This window comes from Jaculus jaculus, chromosome 10 (assembly GCF_020740685.1).
Source record: "Jaculus jaculus isolate mJacJac1 chromosome 10, mJacJac1.mat.Y.cur, whole genome shotgun sequence".
Classification (NCBI taxonomy): domain Eukaryota; kingdom Metazoa; phylum Chordata; class Mammalia; order Rodentia; family Dipodidae; genus Jaculus; species Jaculus jaculus.
In genome coordinates, this window is record NC_059111.1 from 104,740,824 (window position 1) to 104,757,614 (window position 16,791).

Below are 16,791 nucleotides of genomic sequence, written 5' to 3' on the forward strand. Positions count from 1 at the left end.
AATTAATGGCCCCCACAAAATGGTGACATTATGATCCTGGAAGTTGCCCCTACGTTACTTATATGACCAAAAGGTCTCTGCAGACATGATTAACTTAAATATCTTGAGGTGATACAACCTGGGTTATTTAGGTGGTCCTCATGTGATCACAAATTCCTTACAAGATGGAGACTAAAGAGTTGACATCAGAGAAAAAGATGTGGCAAGGGAAACCAATTGCAGGAAAAGTGAAGAGAGAGATGTCCGTCTTTAAAGATGGAGGAAGGGTCCAGGAATACATATCTAATTCTATTGTCAACAGCAATACTCAACACAACACATAGCAAGCAGAATTCCCTATAGGCAATGTCCTTCTTACATCTCAATCCAGTCGGCCAGATCTCCTTTACTGGTATTCTGCACTTGATGGCAGATCCATGTCCCCAGAGTGAACATTATCATGATGCTAGTGAGAGACAAAGGCTTAACCAAAACTACAAGACAAGATCTTAGGAATATGAATGCAAAAAAATCATCAACAGCCAAATTCAGTAATAAGTGAAAAGAATGATATATCATGAACAAGTGAGATTTATTGAAAGGATGTATATTTATTCAATATCTGAAATTCAACTACTGTGATATATTTCGTGCATATGATTATGAAGAGCATAATTACACTATATAATTGTAATTATAAATTATCTCATAAAATGCAAAAAAAAATCATTTGGAAACTCTAATAACCTTTTATGATAAAAATACTCCAAAATAAGGCACAGAATGAAGCTTCCTTAATTTTATAAAAGGTTTGCATACACAGATGATATCTATAATCATGCTTAAAGCTATGCTATGTAGCGATTCCCTTTGAATTAAGGCATTCCCTCCTGAAGGGAGGAGAGGAGGTCTACGATGCCCAGGAAGTTCGTGAAACCACAAGACTTGCACGGTGTTTGGCAGAACTGCCGCGGACTGCAGGGGCCTCTGCAGTCCAGCTGCTGTGCGCCGCCACTCTGCTGATGTAGGCTTTGTGAGGAAGCAGCTGCCTCTGAGCCGCTCATGCCCCTGTAAGCAACCCGACAAGCTCATTGGTTCACCAGGCTCGACTTGAGTGGAATCATTTCTTTGGTCTCGGTGTAGGTGCCTCATCGGGGGTGAATGAACCTTTATTCCCACCTCCCTCTGAAAAGCCATGCATCCCCACTGGTACTACATGGGCCACCTTAGAGCAGCTGCATGAGCTGCTATGGGTGACCAGACATGCAGCTGAGAAAGAGCCACGTTCTTCTAGGTGGGACGCAGTCTATGTGTCCCTCATAGATGGTATCTACAAGAGTCTGGAGGCACCCTCAAATGGCCAAGAGCTTGACAGTAGGCTGCAGTCCCAGAGATCAGCACAGATGGTGGTGGGGGGATTATCAGCCATTGTGTGTCTCTGCTGCAAAGGCTGCGTGCTCTGAGGCAGTAAGAGGAAAACAAGTTCCTCATGGACTGGCTCAAAATAGCCTTAAAAGACACTTGGCTGAGGTTGATATGAATAATAGGGAGAGAAGACCACAGAGGAAGAACAGAGCTTACCAAAGGAACTGGGTATGAGAGCTGCCCCGTTTATAGAGCCAGATAGGACAGTATTCAAAACAGAGCTAGGGAACAAGTTAACTCAGCAGAGACCTTGAGACTCTGACCTGTTGTTATGCACTCAAAAGTCAGTGATTTTCACAAGTGCACGATGCAGTACACATAGTTTATGAGCCTTTAAATATCACAGGTGATTGAAATATGTTAGGATAACAAATGATTGCTTCAAAGGGTAAAATAATCACAGATTGAAAATGAACATGTCAATTGTTTAACTCTGATGCCTTCGAGGTTGAAAATATGGATCTTAGGAGATATTTACAGTAATGGTTAAGAATACTATGAAAACTAAACACAGTGGCTTACAGGAGACTTGAGCAATAGACATACCTACAGATGGAATGCTGAGCTGAACCTGCTAAGTCAGAAAACTGTCCAACTACAGTCACGATCCATTGTGTTTCACAGAACAAAGTGGCGCGTGACATATATGACTGGCGATCATTCACAGCACACCAGCAGTTTGGCCCATGTGCCCCAGAGGTGTAAAACAGTCACCTCAAGAAAAGGCCAAACAAGCTACAGAATCAGAGGATCTGAGGAGAGTCCTATAGTTCAGACCAAAAACTGATTGAAAGATATCAATAAAGGTGTCTGTCAACTTTAAAGACTTCTGGAAAAAGAGTAGAATGGCTATGCAATGGTTAGTAACTTAGGTTTCTATATTATTTGACCTACCAAATTTTATCAGTCCTAAATTGTACAGATTCCATACATTCTTCAATGATAATGAGCAGTAGTTTTTAGTGTGCATAAAATAATAACACACCTTACAGTCAGTGATATCTCTGAAGAAATGAAATGTGATTGTTTCACTCACTTGTTAACTTGAGAAAATCATTTGGAGGGTAGACAGCATCACTAACATGCTCCTTGGGGAAGACAGTATTGAAAAAATTCAATTATGGTATTTGATCTCTAAAGTATCTGTTTTATGTAGCAATTTAAACAATATTTAATTCACAGTGAATCAATGGTTACAGAAGACTTAAGAAAATAGACAATGAATGTCCTGGAATAAGGCAGGAAATACTGGAGGAGACCTTTATTTATAGCAATGAGAAAGTTACCGCCTTCTTGTTATCTTTATTTCAAATTCATTTCAGTGAATTAAAAAAATCTGTCTATATGGAAAGTTTTTCACTTACTAACTAAAAATAAGAATACATAACATTGAACAGGACTTCACACTAAATGCCTCAATCCGTAATTGTGAAAATTTGGGCAAATTTCAAATTAGAAATTCATTTGCAAATCAGGAACACTTTAAACTGTCAATGACTGCATTGTAGCTGAAATAATTTTTACAAAAATAAAATCTAAACTGCAATATGCATGGTAATATTACAATTCTAATTACTGTTCTCATCTTTTTTGAAAGCATCAAGAACTTGTAAAACTGTGACAACCTATGTATATGTAGAATGTCTTTCTACTTATATGTTTATACATTTAAAAAAAAACTGGTATTATAATGAAAAAAACTATCAAACAGACAAACTTTACTTGGAATAATAATCTTGCTAAACTCATCAGGATCATCTAGGAAGGAAATCCAACTTATGACTTACCAATATCCATTAACACATATATAAATCAGAGAAAGCGACCATGTCCTAGAAAACAGGCTATCTGAAAGACAGGATTCGTTTCAGCAAGTTCGTAAAGAGAACCTTTGTTGCAGAAATCCATGGAGAACGGCACTTGGCGGAGTAGGGTGGGAAGGGAAGGATGGGGATGAGGAAGCTGTGACGGGAAGTAGTCAGGATGCTGGGTTCTGAACGAAGCGAGAGGAGTGCTGAATTCAAGGAGGGAAGGTTAGGATTTATAGTGAGTTTATTTGGAATTTCAAAAGCAGAGCATCTGAAATTTTCCGATTTCTTGAAGGTTGACAATATGAAATACATTTCCAACAACAGTTTTCAGCCTTTGACTCTATGAGGAAAAGCTTGATGAGCAAAGTGAGGTCAAAATGAAATTGCAGCTTCTGAGAAACCCTGTCCGTGTTTCCATGACTTCCCACTAAATGGCTCCCCGTGGTCACTCTTGTCCTCTTCACTGACCCCAGCATTATCTCCAATTTTTGGCTTCCTCTGATTTCCTGCCTGTGGTTATCACCTCCCTCTAGATTTCTTATCTTTATTTCAAATTCATTTCAGTGATTTTTTTTTTTTTTAAACATCGCCTTAACTTGTATGGAAAGAGGTAGGCCAAGGCTAAAGATGTCCATGCTGGCTGTGTAGTAGCTGCGGCAGACAGCTTCAGGTTCGCTGAGATGGACTTCCAGAACAGGCACAGTCATGGAGGAAGGGATTTATTGAAGCTCACAGATCCAGGGGAAGTTCCATAATGGCAGAAGAAGCTGGTCTGCCTTCACAGGACCAAACACAGAGAGAGAAGCACAAGCCAAAAGCCACACACTTCAGGAACTCCAGCTAGGCACACTTTGCATGTCTTTAGATTGAAATCTCAGACCCAGCAACACACCTTAAGATCTGCCCAGTGACACTGTCCCCAGCCAGGTGGCTGCAGATGCAAACTACAAAGTAATAAAACAGTGAATATACTGGGGCCATCTATTCAAACTACCACAGTAGCCTATGTATTTGGAAAACCTGGCATCAGACTTCCAGGTGCTATGGGCAACGGATTACAAATATTCTCTAATTTATACATTAAACTCACAAGGAAGCTCTTGTTGGTTAAAAGATGACCTACTCAGCGTTGTAGCACTATCTACCGCACTGGTAATAAGACTGCATTTGGACGAGAGATCAGTCAGAGCCTAACCCCCAGGAAACACTCCTCATCAGGTCCAGAACAAGGACACTCATCTATCTTGGACTTAGACAAAGGTGAAGTAAAAAAAAAAAAAAAATCCTTCAATTCCTTGGGGCTTGAGTTATCACTAGAAGTGTCTCTGGGAAAATCTCAAAGCTAGAGAGGAACGTATTCCACAGTTGCTGTGTTTCAGAGTGCCAGGAGAAGCAAGTCAAAATCTGACAAGGAAAGACCCCCCCCCCCCAATGCTTCTAATTATTTTCACAGGTAAGGCCTGAAGCCCGGGAACGCAACCACTCACAGGGCAAGCGTGCTGTGCGGAGTGAGACCGCAGGAAGCACGGAAGGCTCGCAGATTTACACGGGAGACAATGAACGCAGAATGATTAAATGCCACATCAACTTAAAATGAAGAAAATGTAGCCTTTCTAGAGAAAAATTTCATCAATGATTCAAGGGATCCTTATAGAGAAAAGTATAAAATGACTGGAAGGAATTTTAGACAGCCAATAAATCTGAATTTGAGGGCATGAAGACAATTTCTTGTAGGAAGTTTCTTCCCCGCTTGTTTTATTCTTCTGAAATTATTGTATGAGCAAAAATAATTCCAATAAAATATGACGGAACTGTGTGTGACACTTGCTGGTGCTATAATTTATGGAGAAGAGCAAGAGAGGCGCAGTTACAGCGACAAGACAGAGGGCACCAGGACAGGTGGCAGGTGAAGTAAGAGGACAGAGCAAGAGTTCCCAGAGGCGTGCCCTTGCTCACTCCAGAGCCATGCCAAAGTGTGGGTGAGAATCACCCCCTTGCTTGCGGGAGAACCTTCCTCAAGCACGCCTGAGGATAGAGGGAAATCTTCAGTGCCTTGCAAACCTCTGGAGCAAGGGTGATTAGCAGTTAATAAAAAAAAAAAAAGAATTTCAGTTTCCTGTCACAAACACACATAAAAATAAATTTCCAGTGAAACACAAGGACTTAAAATGAAACATGAATCTAACATGAGAGTATCCTTGTGATCACAGGGAAAATAAAGATGGCTTAAAATTATAAATTAAAGGAAAAAAAAGACTGATAGATCCAGTTGCATTTCTCTTAATAACTTCTATTCACATAAAACTTCCAAAACAAATTGAAAAGATGAAGTTTGGCCAGGAAAAAGATAATTAGGGTATGAAGAAGTTCCAAGAATCAATAGCCTGAGGGCAAGAGAAAGTGGTACATCGAACCAGAAAGGGCCAATGAAAACATCAGCAGACACCGTCAAGAAACAGCATTTACATGCTAACTGGGCCACTTGAGCAAGTCTGATTATACTGAGCAGCAGGAGCAGGGGACACCTGTGTCTGCAGGGTTAAGTCCACTGTGACATGACACCTTTTGGGGGGCAGCATGGTGTGAGCTATAAAGGCAGAAATGAATGCATCAACAAGGAGCTTTTCTATTCCCAAGGGTGTACAGTCTAAAGGCAACTCCAGCACAAGGCATGAGCCAATAAATGTCCATAGTGTATTGCTAAGCAATAAGACTGCCATAATAGTCAGGAATTTCACCTCCGGATATCAAAATGTGATGTGTGATTTCAAGTTTATAACAAATAAGACAGACTACTGAAAAAACTGGTGGCATCAGCTCTTCAAGTGGGATGGATCTGGAGAGGGTCAAGCCATGTGCCCGCACAGGAACTTGCTTGTTCTTGATCCTAGAAATGACACCTTCAGCCGCGCGCCCTCAAGTGCGCTCTCCCCTGCCTGGGCCACTCTGCAGTGTGACTCTGCACCTCAGGCAGCAAAGCGGGGCTGAATAAAGTGGGGCATCTCTGTGACCAGTCCACCCTCTAGTCTCAGCAACCAGGCTCCTCACATTTGTTTCCGTCACTTTATTTTTCTTTTAGTTTTCTTTCAAGGCAGGGTCTTACTAGAGCCAAGGCTGACCTGGAGTTCACTATGCAGTCTCAGGCTGGCCTTGAACTCACAGCGATCCTCCTACCTCTGCCTTACAAGTGCTAGGATTAAAAGCGTGTGACACCACGCCCGGCTTATTTTTTTGTTATCTTGTAACGAGGCAATTTTACCTGTAATTATAAGAGCCCCTGAATATTCACATTTTGAAACAGTGTTTCAACTCTATTCTTCTGCACATTTTCCGAAGTTGCTAGTGACTGATTTTTGAGGCAGATTTGCTATGTGGCTTTGGCTTGTGGGGTATTTGCTATGTTACTGTGGTCTGGCTTCAAACTCAGGGGAATCCTCCTGCTTCAGCCTAAATCACAGGTCTGCCCCACTATACCTAGCAACTTTACATTTTTTACCATAAAGGTAGACACAAATTAAAACAGCCAAAGCCATTTGTGACTACTCAGCTACATACTGCATACAGGCAGTGGGTACCTGTGCTGGGTGGGAAGGATAATAAAGGGTGCTCCAAGTTGGAGTGCCCACGAGGGTGGCGTGGGCTCTGATGATCCCTCTCACTGTATGGAAAGGACCGTGGGCAATGCCCCCATGCCCCTGCTGCATTTTTGCTCAGCCCTTTCCCTTCATGGCACCAGCCCTGAAAAACGTGGCCACGACTAGATTCAGAAGGGAGTTCACCACTGTGGAAGGCAGAAAGGAAAACAATTGTTGGGCTGGAATGTTTGCCAAAGATGTACTGGGATCCATGTCAGTCTTGGAAACAGCTTCAAAGGCTCCTCGCTTGTGCACAGCGAAGGAAACCTTCTCTCAGCGCCTCTCAAATTGTCTCCAGGCACGTGTTTCAACAGGGCCCCCTAACTGTTGCAGTTCCGGCTTGTGCAAAGGACGTTCAAACCATCTTTTCTAATCTTCCAAGTACTTCAGTGTTGAATGTGTCACAGGAAAGGGACATTGCTCTGCATCTCTCCTGTATAGCTTCAGAGGTGCTGGTCACTTGGAGGATGGTCCCTTCGACATTCAATGACAGCACTTTGATTCAACTTCTGTTAACTGCCTTTGAATCTGTGGGTATGTTCTTGTGTTTGCAGGTGCGTGTGTGAGCAGACACGTGTGCACGCAGCAGCCAGGGAACAACCTCATGCATCACCCTCACAAACGCCATTCACCTCCTGAGACAGGGTCTAGAGCTCAGTGACTCAGTGACTGCTAGACTAGGTGGCCAGCAAGATGCAGGCATCCTCTTGTCTTATCCGCCTGTCTCTTCCTCCTGTGGTGAGATTACAGGTGTGTGTCGCTGTGTCCAGCACTTCATGTGAGTTCTGGGGATCAGATTCAGGTCCTCATGCTTGTGAGGCAAACACTTTACAGACTGAGATATTTCCCCAGCTCCAAATTACCATCATTGTTGTCATTGTTAAAGAGACTAGAGATGGCTTATTTTAAATGCCTGGAAGGGATTTTGGGGGGAGTGGGGTGGTTATCAGCATTTGGTTCATAAACAGACTTCCCCTACCCTACACTTTTTCAAATCAGTGTATTTTGTATAACTAAAACACAAAAGTTCATAGCTATTGGAAAATTTACATAAGAGCAGTTAATCTGTAAAATCTGAAAGGCTGACTTATGATAAGAACTTGCAACCTTAGAATGGTCACTCATACAGCAAAGTGTGAGTTATATAGAAAAAAAATATCATGATGGAAGTTGGCCACCATTCTTAGGTAAGGAACCAGGGGACATGGTTGACCGAAGTAAAACTAGAGTTCCTAAACATGAATTTAGTTATAAAATTTTAGAAGGGGCTGGAGGGATGGCTTAGCTGTTAAGGCATTTGCCTACAAAGCCAAAGGACCCAAGTTCGATTCCCCAGGAGCCATATTATCCAGATACATAAAGGGGCACATGCATCTGGAGCTCATTTACAGTGACTGGAGGCCCTGGCATGCCCATTCTCTCTCTCTCTCTCTCTCTTCTTCCCCTCTGTCAAATAAATAAATATAAATAAAAGAATGAAGCAAGCCAGTCATGGTGGTGCATGTCTTTAACCTCAGCACTTGGGAGGCAGAGGTAGGGGGATGGCCATGAGTTTGAGGCCACCCTGAGACTACATAGTGAATTCCAGGTTAGCTTGGGCTAGAGTGAGACCCTACCTCAGAAAGAAAAAAGAAGAACATTTAGTTTTAGAAGGCGAAGCCATCTGCTGAAGCTCAAGGAAGATATCTGTGAGTCACATATCTGTGAAAGCAGTTGTATCTAGGGTGTATGAACGTCTCCTACAACACAGTGCAAAATAGAATAAGCCAACTGATCTGTGAACAAAAGACTCTAACAAACAGAAATTTCTCCAATGGAAGTATACAAAATGTCTGATGGAGATTAATAAGAAGATGCTTGACATCATTAGTCATCAAGGCCACACAAATTAAAATTATAGCGAGATAGCACTGCCACACCGGGTGATGGCTTCGGGCAAAACAGTGAACAAAACACGGAATGGCAGGGACAAGTATCAGTGAGCGCGGGAGAAGCGGGACGCTCTGGAGTCGCGGGCGGGAACGTAAGTCGTGCAGACACTGCTTAGCAACCCGCAGTTCATCCCCAGGTGAACGCGGACCACATACGGCGGCTTAAGCAGGAGGATCTTGATTTTAAGGCCAGTGCTATTTCTAGAAGCCCACAGAAACAACATGGAACAAAACACAACCCAACCACAGTCTGAAATCCCACACAACGGAAGAAGTAAAAACCTCCCTTTCTGGAAGGAAGGGTCTTTTACTCACTGAGGTTCCACTTCAGACCTGTCGTCGTCACGTGGTGGCAAGGTTGTCCCATGGGAATCAGGCCACACCAGCTGCCTTCCATGCCAGTGTCTACACGCAGCCTGTGCTTTCCCTAAAGTGAAAGAGCAACGGTCAAGAGGGGAGAGACAGCTACGCATGGTGGTGCACATCTTTAACCCCAGCATTTGGGAGGCAGGGGTAGGAGGATCGCCGTGGGTTCGAGGCCATCCTGAGACTACATAGTGAATTTCAGGTCAGCCTGGGCCAGAGTGAGACCCTACCTCGAAAAACAAAAACAAAAACAGGGCTGGAGAGATGGCTTAGTGGTTAAGCACTTGCCTGTGAAGCCTAAGGACCCCGGTTCAAGGCTCAATTCTCCAGGAGCCATGTTAGCCAGATGCACAAGGGGGCGCACGCGTCTGGAGTTTGTTTGCAGTGGCTGGAAGCCCTGGCGCGCCCATTCTCTCTCTCTCTCTTTACCTCTTTCTCTGTTACTCTCAAATAAATAAAAATGAACAAAAACAAATTAAAAAAAAAAAAGGAGAGTCAAAGGGACAACCTGACAGCATACCAGGCACCATGCTTCCACCATCACATGACTTGTGACCCTTAGTATAAGGAGTTTACTTAATATTTAACACATCCCGGTTAGTCCCAGCAACGTTCCCCCGTGCTCACCATCGATTATTAATCCTGAATTTGATGAGGTTCATTATATGCAGGACAAATGGACAGCATCTGTCTAACACCGGCCAACCCCCAAACAGGCAACAGATCTCTGACGCTGACTCGTGGGGTCTGCCTTTCTCACCTGTGCAAGCGAACACAGAGCACTTCTTCCCACAGTGAGATGTCTGCTGCTCTGAAGGTTGGGGTTGTAGCCTACAGAATTCCGCATCTGCCCTGCGCGTGGTTAGCGTATTTCCGGCACCACTTCCCCCTGCGCGTGCCTTCCCCAGTCCAGGCCCAGGCTCAGGGCCCGGCTCCGCCGGGAGACAGCGTGCTCCGTGAGCAGCGGGGACTCTTTCTGTTTTGTCAGTGAAAATATATCCTTCACCATGGCTTCGGCTTGCAGGAATGTGAAGATTTTGTATAATGCTTAATCAAATAAGTGTTTGCTTTTGAACAGGATACTTGGATAGCCTTCTATTCTTCTAAAGCAATGAATAATCTTTCTTTTCTTTCTATCCACTATGCTAGGTGTAGCTGGTTCTTATAATAAAGGGGCTCCAGGTTCTTTGAGACAATGCCATAGCATGCATATACTCAATATTAAAATAAAGTGTTTTTTTTTTAATAATGTCACATTGAAAAACAAATTTCAAAGGATATGCCCTATTTTAACAACACAGAGTCTCATGTGTATCCAATACATTGCCCACAACAGGGTTCTGTATCTGGTCTCCTTTTATAGTTGGTTTGCAACTCACATCTCTGTACTCCACTCTGTAGGACTTTGAGAACTTTTTTCTGTTTGGGGGACATTCTACTTTCTTCTCCAAGGCCTTAAAGTGGGAGTAGGCTGTCTCTGTCTTTTCTTGAAGGGTTGCTGCATTTGTTAGGAGACAATTGTCTAGATTGTGTCTTAGTCCTTGAAACCTAACACAAGGTCTTTGAGATCCTCATGAGCAGTAATATTCATGTGTATCTGCAGGGGATGTTTTATGTTTTTACTTGAATATTCAATCAAAAATTGCCTAAGTACATCAAACACATATGATTTTTAAAGGGAATACAAAACATAGTTTGATCATAGTTTGTCCATTGTTGAAAGAGAACACAGGCACAAAGTGTGGCTATGTCAACCATTAGTTGAGATGCTTGGGTGGATTAAAGACATGATGGATCCATATTAAGGCAAGATAGTGGCATGAACTGGAGGCTCTATGTGTGTAGGGAACACTGAGAACAGTGTTTAATTCCCCATAATTGTAAAATGACTCTTAAGTTATAATTCACTGATTTTAAAATGTCTCCGAGGAGCCTTCAATTTCTGCTCCCATCAGTAGAACTGACTGTAGCGGGGTGTGGGCTCAAAGCCTCTACTAGATAAGCGTTCTCTCCCCAGAGAGAACAGGGTGCTTCTCCCCAGCCATTATAATCGGTTCTGCCTTTACCTCTCAGAAAGGGCTTCTCTTACTGGCAAGGCACGATGTGCCTTGACTGCTCTGTGCAGTGTCCCTGTAAATTGAATTTGACTGCCTCATGCACCACACAAACTTGCTCTGTTTCTCCCTCCCACTCTCCACCACAGAGATAATTCTTTCTGAAGACAGGAATTCTAAGTATAATACAAACAAAATTCCCTAACACCACACACCGCACATTTTAACAAATTCTGAAGGAAGCAAAGCACATCCTAATGAAGAACCTGCAAACAGAGGGGCTGTGGACGGAATCGCTTCCTTGCAAATAGTTTGGCTTCAGAAGGGCTGGCGTGGGCATCTGTGCTGATGTTCCGTGAAGGTGGATCTGACTAGTTTCCTGTTTAAGTGGCACCTCTAGGAAACTTCCTGGGCACAGGCAGCAGATACAGGCCTCAAGAGGGCTGGAAGGCGAGGGAGGGAGTCTGCACTGGATCCAGACCTCTGTCCCTAGACAGTCCTCAATCAGCCTTGTGGATGGGGAGACTCCTTCATGGCTCTTCAATGAGGGGTTTTAGATTACCTCACCTTGTCTTCAATGCATTACAGCTAATTCCTGACGTTAAGGATGACTTTCCTTCCCATTTTTCAGTCTGCTTTACTGGTTAGTATCACCAGCTGAATACATTGGTATGTTTGGTATTCTAGATAACTTTTTTTAAAAGTTTTTTTTGAGGTGGGGTCTTACTTTAGCCCAGGCTAGCCTGGAATTTACTATGTAGTCTCAGGGTGGTCTTGAACTCATGGTGATCCTCCTGCCTCTGCCTCCTGAGCCAGACAGCTTTCGTAAACAATGTTGAAGAAAAGGAGTCACTTTTCACCTGGTGGACATGAACTCCCCACGAGCAACATGCAAGGCAAAGGGAACGGTGCACATGCATGCTAAATTTTATGATTCCAGGGAGAGGAGTGCTGTCATAAAATCTCTGGTTTAAGTGGCGCAGTGGTAAGCTTTCGTATCTAGCCTTGCTATATATTCATTGCCTTCCTCATTATTTTAAGAATCAACAGACCTTAAAATTTTCAATCTGGGATTTAGCTAGTTTGTAGACTTGAGAAGTCAGACACAGGTCTCAACCTACCATCAATTAATGTTTTGTTTTTTTTTTCCACTTGTTTCAAAAGTTGTTTTGCCAGGTGGATGGGCCTTGTCTTTATGAATATGCAAATCCAGCTTTTGTGGTTAAAAGGGAATAGTATACTTTCCTCCTCTAAGTCTATGTGACATATTTAAATAATGAACTGGCCGGGCGTGGTGGCGCACGCCTTTAATCCCAGCACTCGGGAGGCAGAGGTAGGAGGATCTCCGAGAGTTCGAGGCCACCCTGAGACTACATAGTGAATTCCAGGTCAGCCTGAGCCAGAGTGAGACCCTACCTCGAAAAACCAAAAAAAAAAAAAAAAAAAAAAAAAAAAAAATGAACTGTATAAAGGAATTTTTGTTCACTCCCGAGATTTCTCAATTTATAATATATGTTAGTCTATATGTGACTTAACACAGGCAGGCACAGAGCCTGACATTAAAGAATTCCCCAAGGACTGACACCATTACTAAGGACCAGAGACCCATGAACTCATCATTTGCTTCTATCGACTCTCATGAATCATCACACAGCTTCCTGTTCTGTCTGTTTGGAGCTAAGATAGAGCTTGGAAGTCAAAGGTGGTTCTCTACTGCAAAGAACCCACAAAAAAATCAATCACAGCTTGCCTTTACAGTGGCGCTTATTTGAATATATCTATTAGCCCTAATAAGGTATGAAATTATAATTCAGCAAACAGTAACAAAGATGGTATATGACATGTGCACTGAAAAGCATGCTTAAGATCATGCTAATGACAGACAGTATCACATGATAATTTCCCATGGACTGTAACTGCAAGCCAGAGAAAAATATGTATGAATAGATACCTAGAAACTAGGGATAAGAGATCACTGTCACCTTGTTTGGTATCATACTTCCTCTTTGCAAAGGAGCTTGACATACTAGAGAGAAAAGATTAAAGCTCACCCCAGATTTTGCCTTTGAAAAACAACAAACATGGAGGCATTTGAATTCTGTTTACATTTCTGAGTCACTAAATTCGGTGTGCCAACTTTTTAGTACAAAGAGATTCTAATGTGAGTCTCATGAAATATACAGCAAATTAACAAGGTCCTTCACAAAGTAGAGAGCACAGAAAAGAGACATGGGGTCTTTATACTTAGAGCAGAGGACTTCAGAGCAGGTGTCACTGAAAGTTCACAAAGTAGATGGTCACTCATTAAATTGCTATTAATGTTCAGCAAACACCCTGCGTCTTGGCGGAGCACAGACTCCAAGCCCACCCTAGCCCGAGACTGAACACAAGAATAACTTCTAGCAGCTTCACTTTTATTAGTTTGTGCAAATACTTTAAAACTTACCATCAAATACTGTAAGAATGTGAAGAGCCTTCAGGGAAAATAAATAAATAAAACAGAGGGCTCTGCTTTATGTATACCATAAGTGGTTACTTCTTGCACACACTGACTTGTACTTTCATGCTAGGGCTGCTCATATGGCAGAAAGTCATATGACATGTTCTCCCCTGAGAATTTACAATTACAAAACTCCTATTTTTTTAAATTTTCGCTCCATAAATATGTAAAACTGAAAACAGGAATGTGATGCGTATGTTGAGACAGCCTATACACTTTCAGTGTTAAAACCATGTACGATATGCATCCATATGATTCAGGGAATTTCCTTTCCTGTGATTATTAAACTATCTTCTGTAACTTTTTTTTCGAGCTTAAAATAACTTCAGAAACTTCCCAAAGTGCTTTCCAAGAATCCAACCACCAGGGTGAACCAAAATTGCTTAAAATTGTCTTTTTGGAAGTCGTATTTTACATGATCTTGCAGAAAAAAAAATTCTGTTTACCTGGACTGAGTGCCAAATTTTTATGAATGACTAACAAATTTCTCTCTACTCTCAAATAACACTCATAGGTTTCTATGGAAGCTGCATTTAAAGAAATCTACATGGTAGTATTGACTTGGAATAATTACTCCACATGTATCATCTAGAACTATGATATTTTGGTGTAATATTTACACAGAAAGAACATTTCAATGGTATATTTAAAAATTAGTAACTTCCATTTGATTTTAAGTTTGGAAATTGTCCATTAGCCATAGGCTGAGATCATGTATGAATGTTCTGATGATGCCAAGTTCCAAATTTGTGTCTCTAGCCCACTTTCCCAAATTCTAGTCATGAAAACCTAACTTGTTTTCCATATCCAGATCTCTTACTTCAAGCCTACCCCACCATTCAACAGCTCTCTTCTCAGTTGATGGCTGCTCCATCCCTCTAACTGCTAAGTGAAGTGTTTTCTCTTTGCTCATACTCAACCTGAAATCCACAAAGAAATCATAGCCAGGTGCCTCTCACACCACATCTCTTCCCACAACTTCCTCTACCATCCCCTGCCCGCATCTCCCAATAAGATGTCTCATAACACCAATCTCTTCTTGACCAGGTAGTTGAAATAAACCTCGTCAAAAGCAAGTCAAACCTACCTGGCCCACTCTGACCTAGCTTTCTGAATGTGTTTGCTTCCTCTTCTTGTCCCCAAACGCTGAGAAAGGCAGTCCTCGCTAAGGAGCCCTTGTTTGACTTAGCTGTACTCAAAGTTTGCAGTGTGCCAGTCACTAGCACACTTCTGGAAATGTCGCAGATGTAACTCTCCACCATACTCCATGTCTGAGGTTTGTTTTCTTACCCATAAAACTAGAATTAAAGGGTGGTTGCAGGGCTTTGATGACTTGATAAGTAAAGCACTCTGATAAAGCAGATGTGAAAAGTAAACATTTGCCATATATTTTTGTTTTGTTTCTTTGAGGTAGGGTCTGACTCTAGCTCAGGCTGACCTGGATTTCACTATGTAGTCTCAGGGTGGCCTCGAACTCATGGTGATCCTCCTACCTCTGCCTCCCAAGTGCTGGGATTACAGGCATGTGCCACCATGCCCGGCTTGCTATAATTATTTTTATCATGAAAAAAATTTACGACAAGGATACCACAAAATGGATACTTTTATAATTACAAAGTCAATTTCCTTGCCTCTCATTTTTAGTGTCAAGAACGCCACAGTAGGATAAGATAGTCTCCTTGAAACAATTTGAGTAGTAGAACTGACTTGGCCGAAACATAATCAACATATCTTTGAAGTTACTTAAACTAGTTTTAGTGGTATAGCACTCTGATTTTCTCAAGTCTTCTAGAAGAGACTCTAAGACTCTTTAAAATCTGAAACATAAAAGCACTGATATTATTTTATGCAGTTGTTTTTGAGTGAAGATGAATAATTTTTGATCCCCTGAGGAAAAAATCCTGCTGTGGTTTCTGCAAGTAATATGCCCCAGTGCATTGTAGCGTGCGTTTCCGTGAGGCAAAAGCACTCATTCCAGTGACGGCACACTTGAACGTGTTAGATGTTAGACAGCGGACTTGCATGAGGTGACAGACGTGACAGCTGTCCATGTGTGTCTCAGACCACGAGCACTCAAGATAATGAGCTCACACTCACCTTGTACTTGATACTATGTCCTCAAGATCTCCTGTTTACACAGGTGTTTGTAAGTGTGTCTCCACCAATTTCTTTATAATATTCCTCCATCACAGTTGGAATCCAAATGATACCCCATGAATTCCACCTAGTACTTATGCCTGTATTCTCCCCTAACTAGGGCTGGTCTGTGAGTGAAGATGGTGTATTGCAAAAAGTGCTGCTCGGCGGCAAAAAGAAATATGCTGGCACTCTTGTTTGGGGATTACTTGTTCTGGGGAAGGCCAACCATTATGTCCCCAGGAGCTCGGGCAGCCCTTCCGGGAGGCCAGCGGGGAGGGAAGGCGCTCTGCCTGCCGCTTTCATGGTGCCTACACCACGCGGTCCGCTAGCGCCCACTTGCCTGCCGTGGGAAGGCCGCACGCAGATGGGAGGAGGTCAGGTCGGCTGTACCGCTGAGATCCGCGCCTGCAGGCCATGGCCCAGCCCAAGTTCCTGACCACAGACTCCGTGAGAGGAAACATGCTGCTGTTTTAAGCCGCGGGTTTCTAGGCGATGTGGCACAGAGTGGTGGACAGCTAAGGCGCTTCCGTCTCTCCCGTACGCCTCCGGTCACCTTTCTTCATCTGTTTCCACTGCTAGTTTTTGTTCCTGAGCCCTCGTCTCTAAGCCCTTTCTGTTTTAAGTGGCCACAAGACGGAGAAGTTAAGTACTGTTTTAAACTTTTTTCAAAAGAGTATCTGGATACCTTTTTAAAAAGGGGATGACTGACTTTTTTTTTTTTTTTTGTGGTTGTTTCTAAGTGGAGGGGCGCAAAAACCCTCCGACTATCCCTGGAGATGATACAAACTGATTTTTCCCTCTTCATTTTTATTTTCTATTAAATTATCAACCTAGGAAAGTTTATGCTAAGGTTAGAAAAAAACTGTTTGCCATCAGTTATGAAATCACAGTAGCTAACGCCATTGCTGAAGCAGAGGACTTGGTGTGTGGTTCCAGGCGAGAGCCCGCGGT

The 16,791-nt window shown here is 42.7% G+C and overlaps 1 protein-coding gene across 4 annotated transcripts in view; it reads right to left on the reverse strand.

The window, feature by feature from the left end:
• The window catches only part of Tpk1 (thiamin pyrophosphokinase 1), a 296,901-nt gene that overhangs the window by 75,548 nt on the left and 204,562 nt on the right, over positions 1 to 16,791 (reverse strand). For all 4 annotated transcript variants that reach the window (XM_045160318.1, XM_045160319.1, XM_045160320.1 and 1 more), the window contains one exon: positions 9,097 to 9,208. In XM_045160318.1, the coding sequence (XP_045016253.1) occupies positions 9,097 to 9,208 (112 nt within the window). The remainder of the gene's footprint in view (positions 1 to 9,096; positions 9,209 to 16,791) is intronic.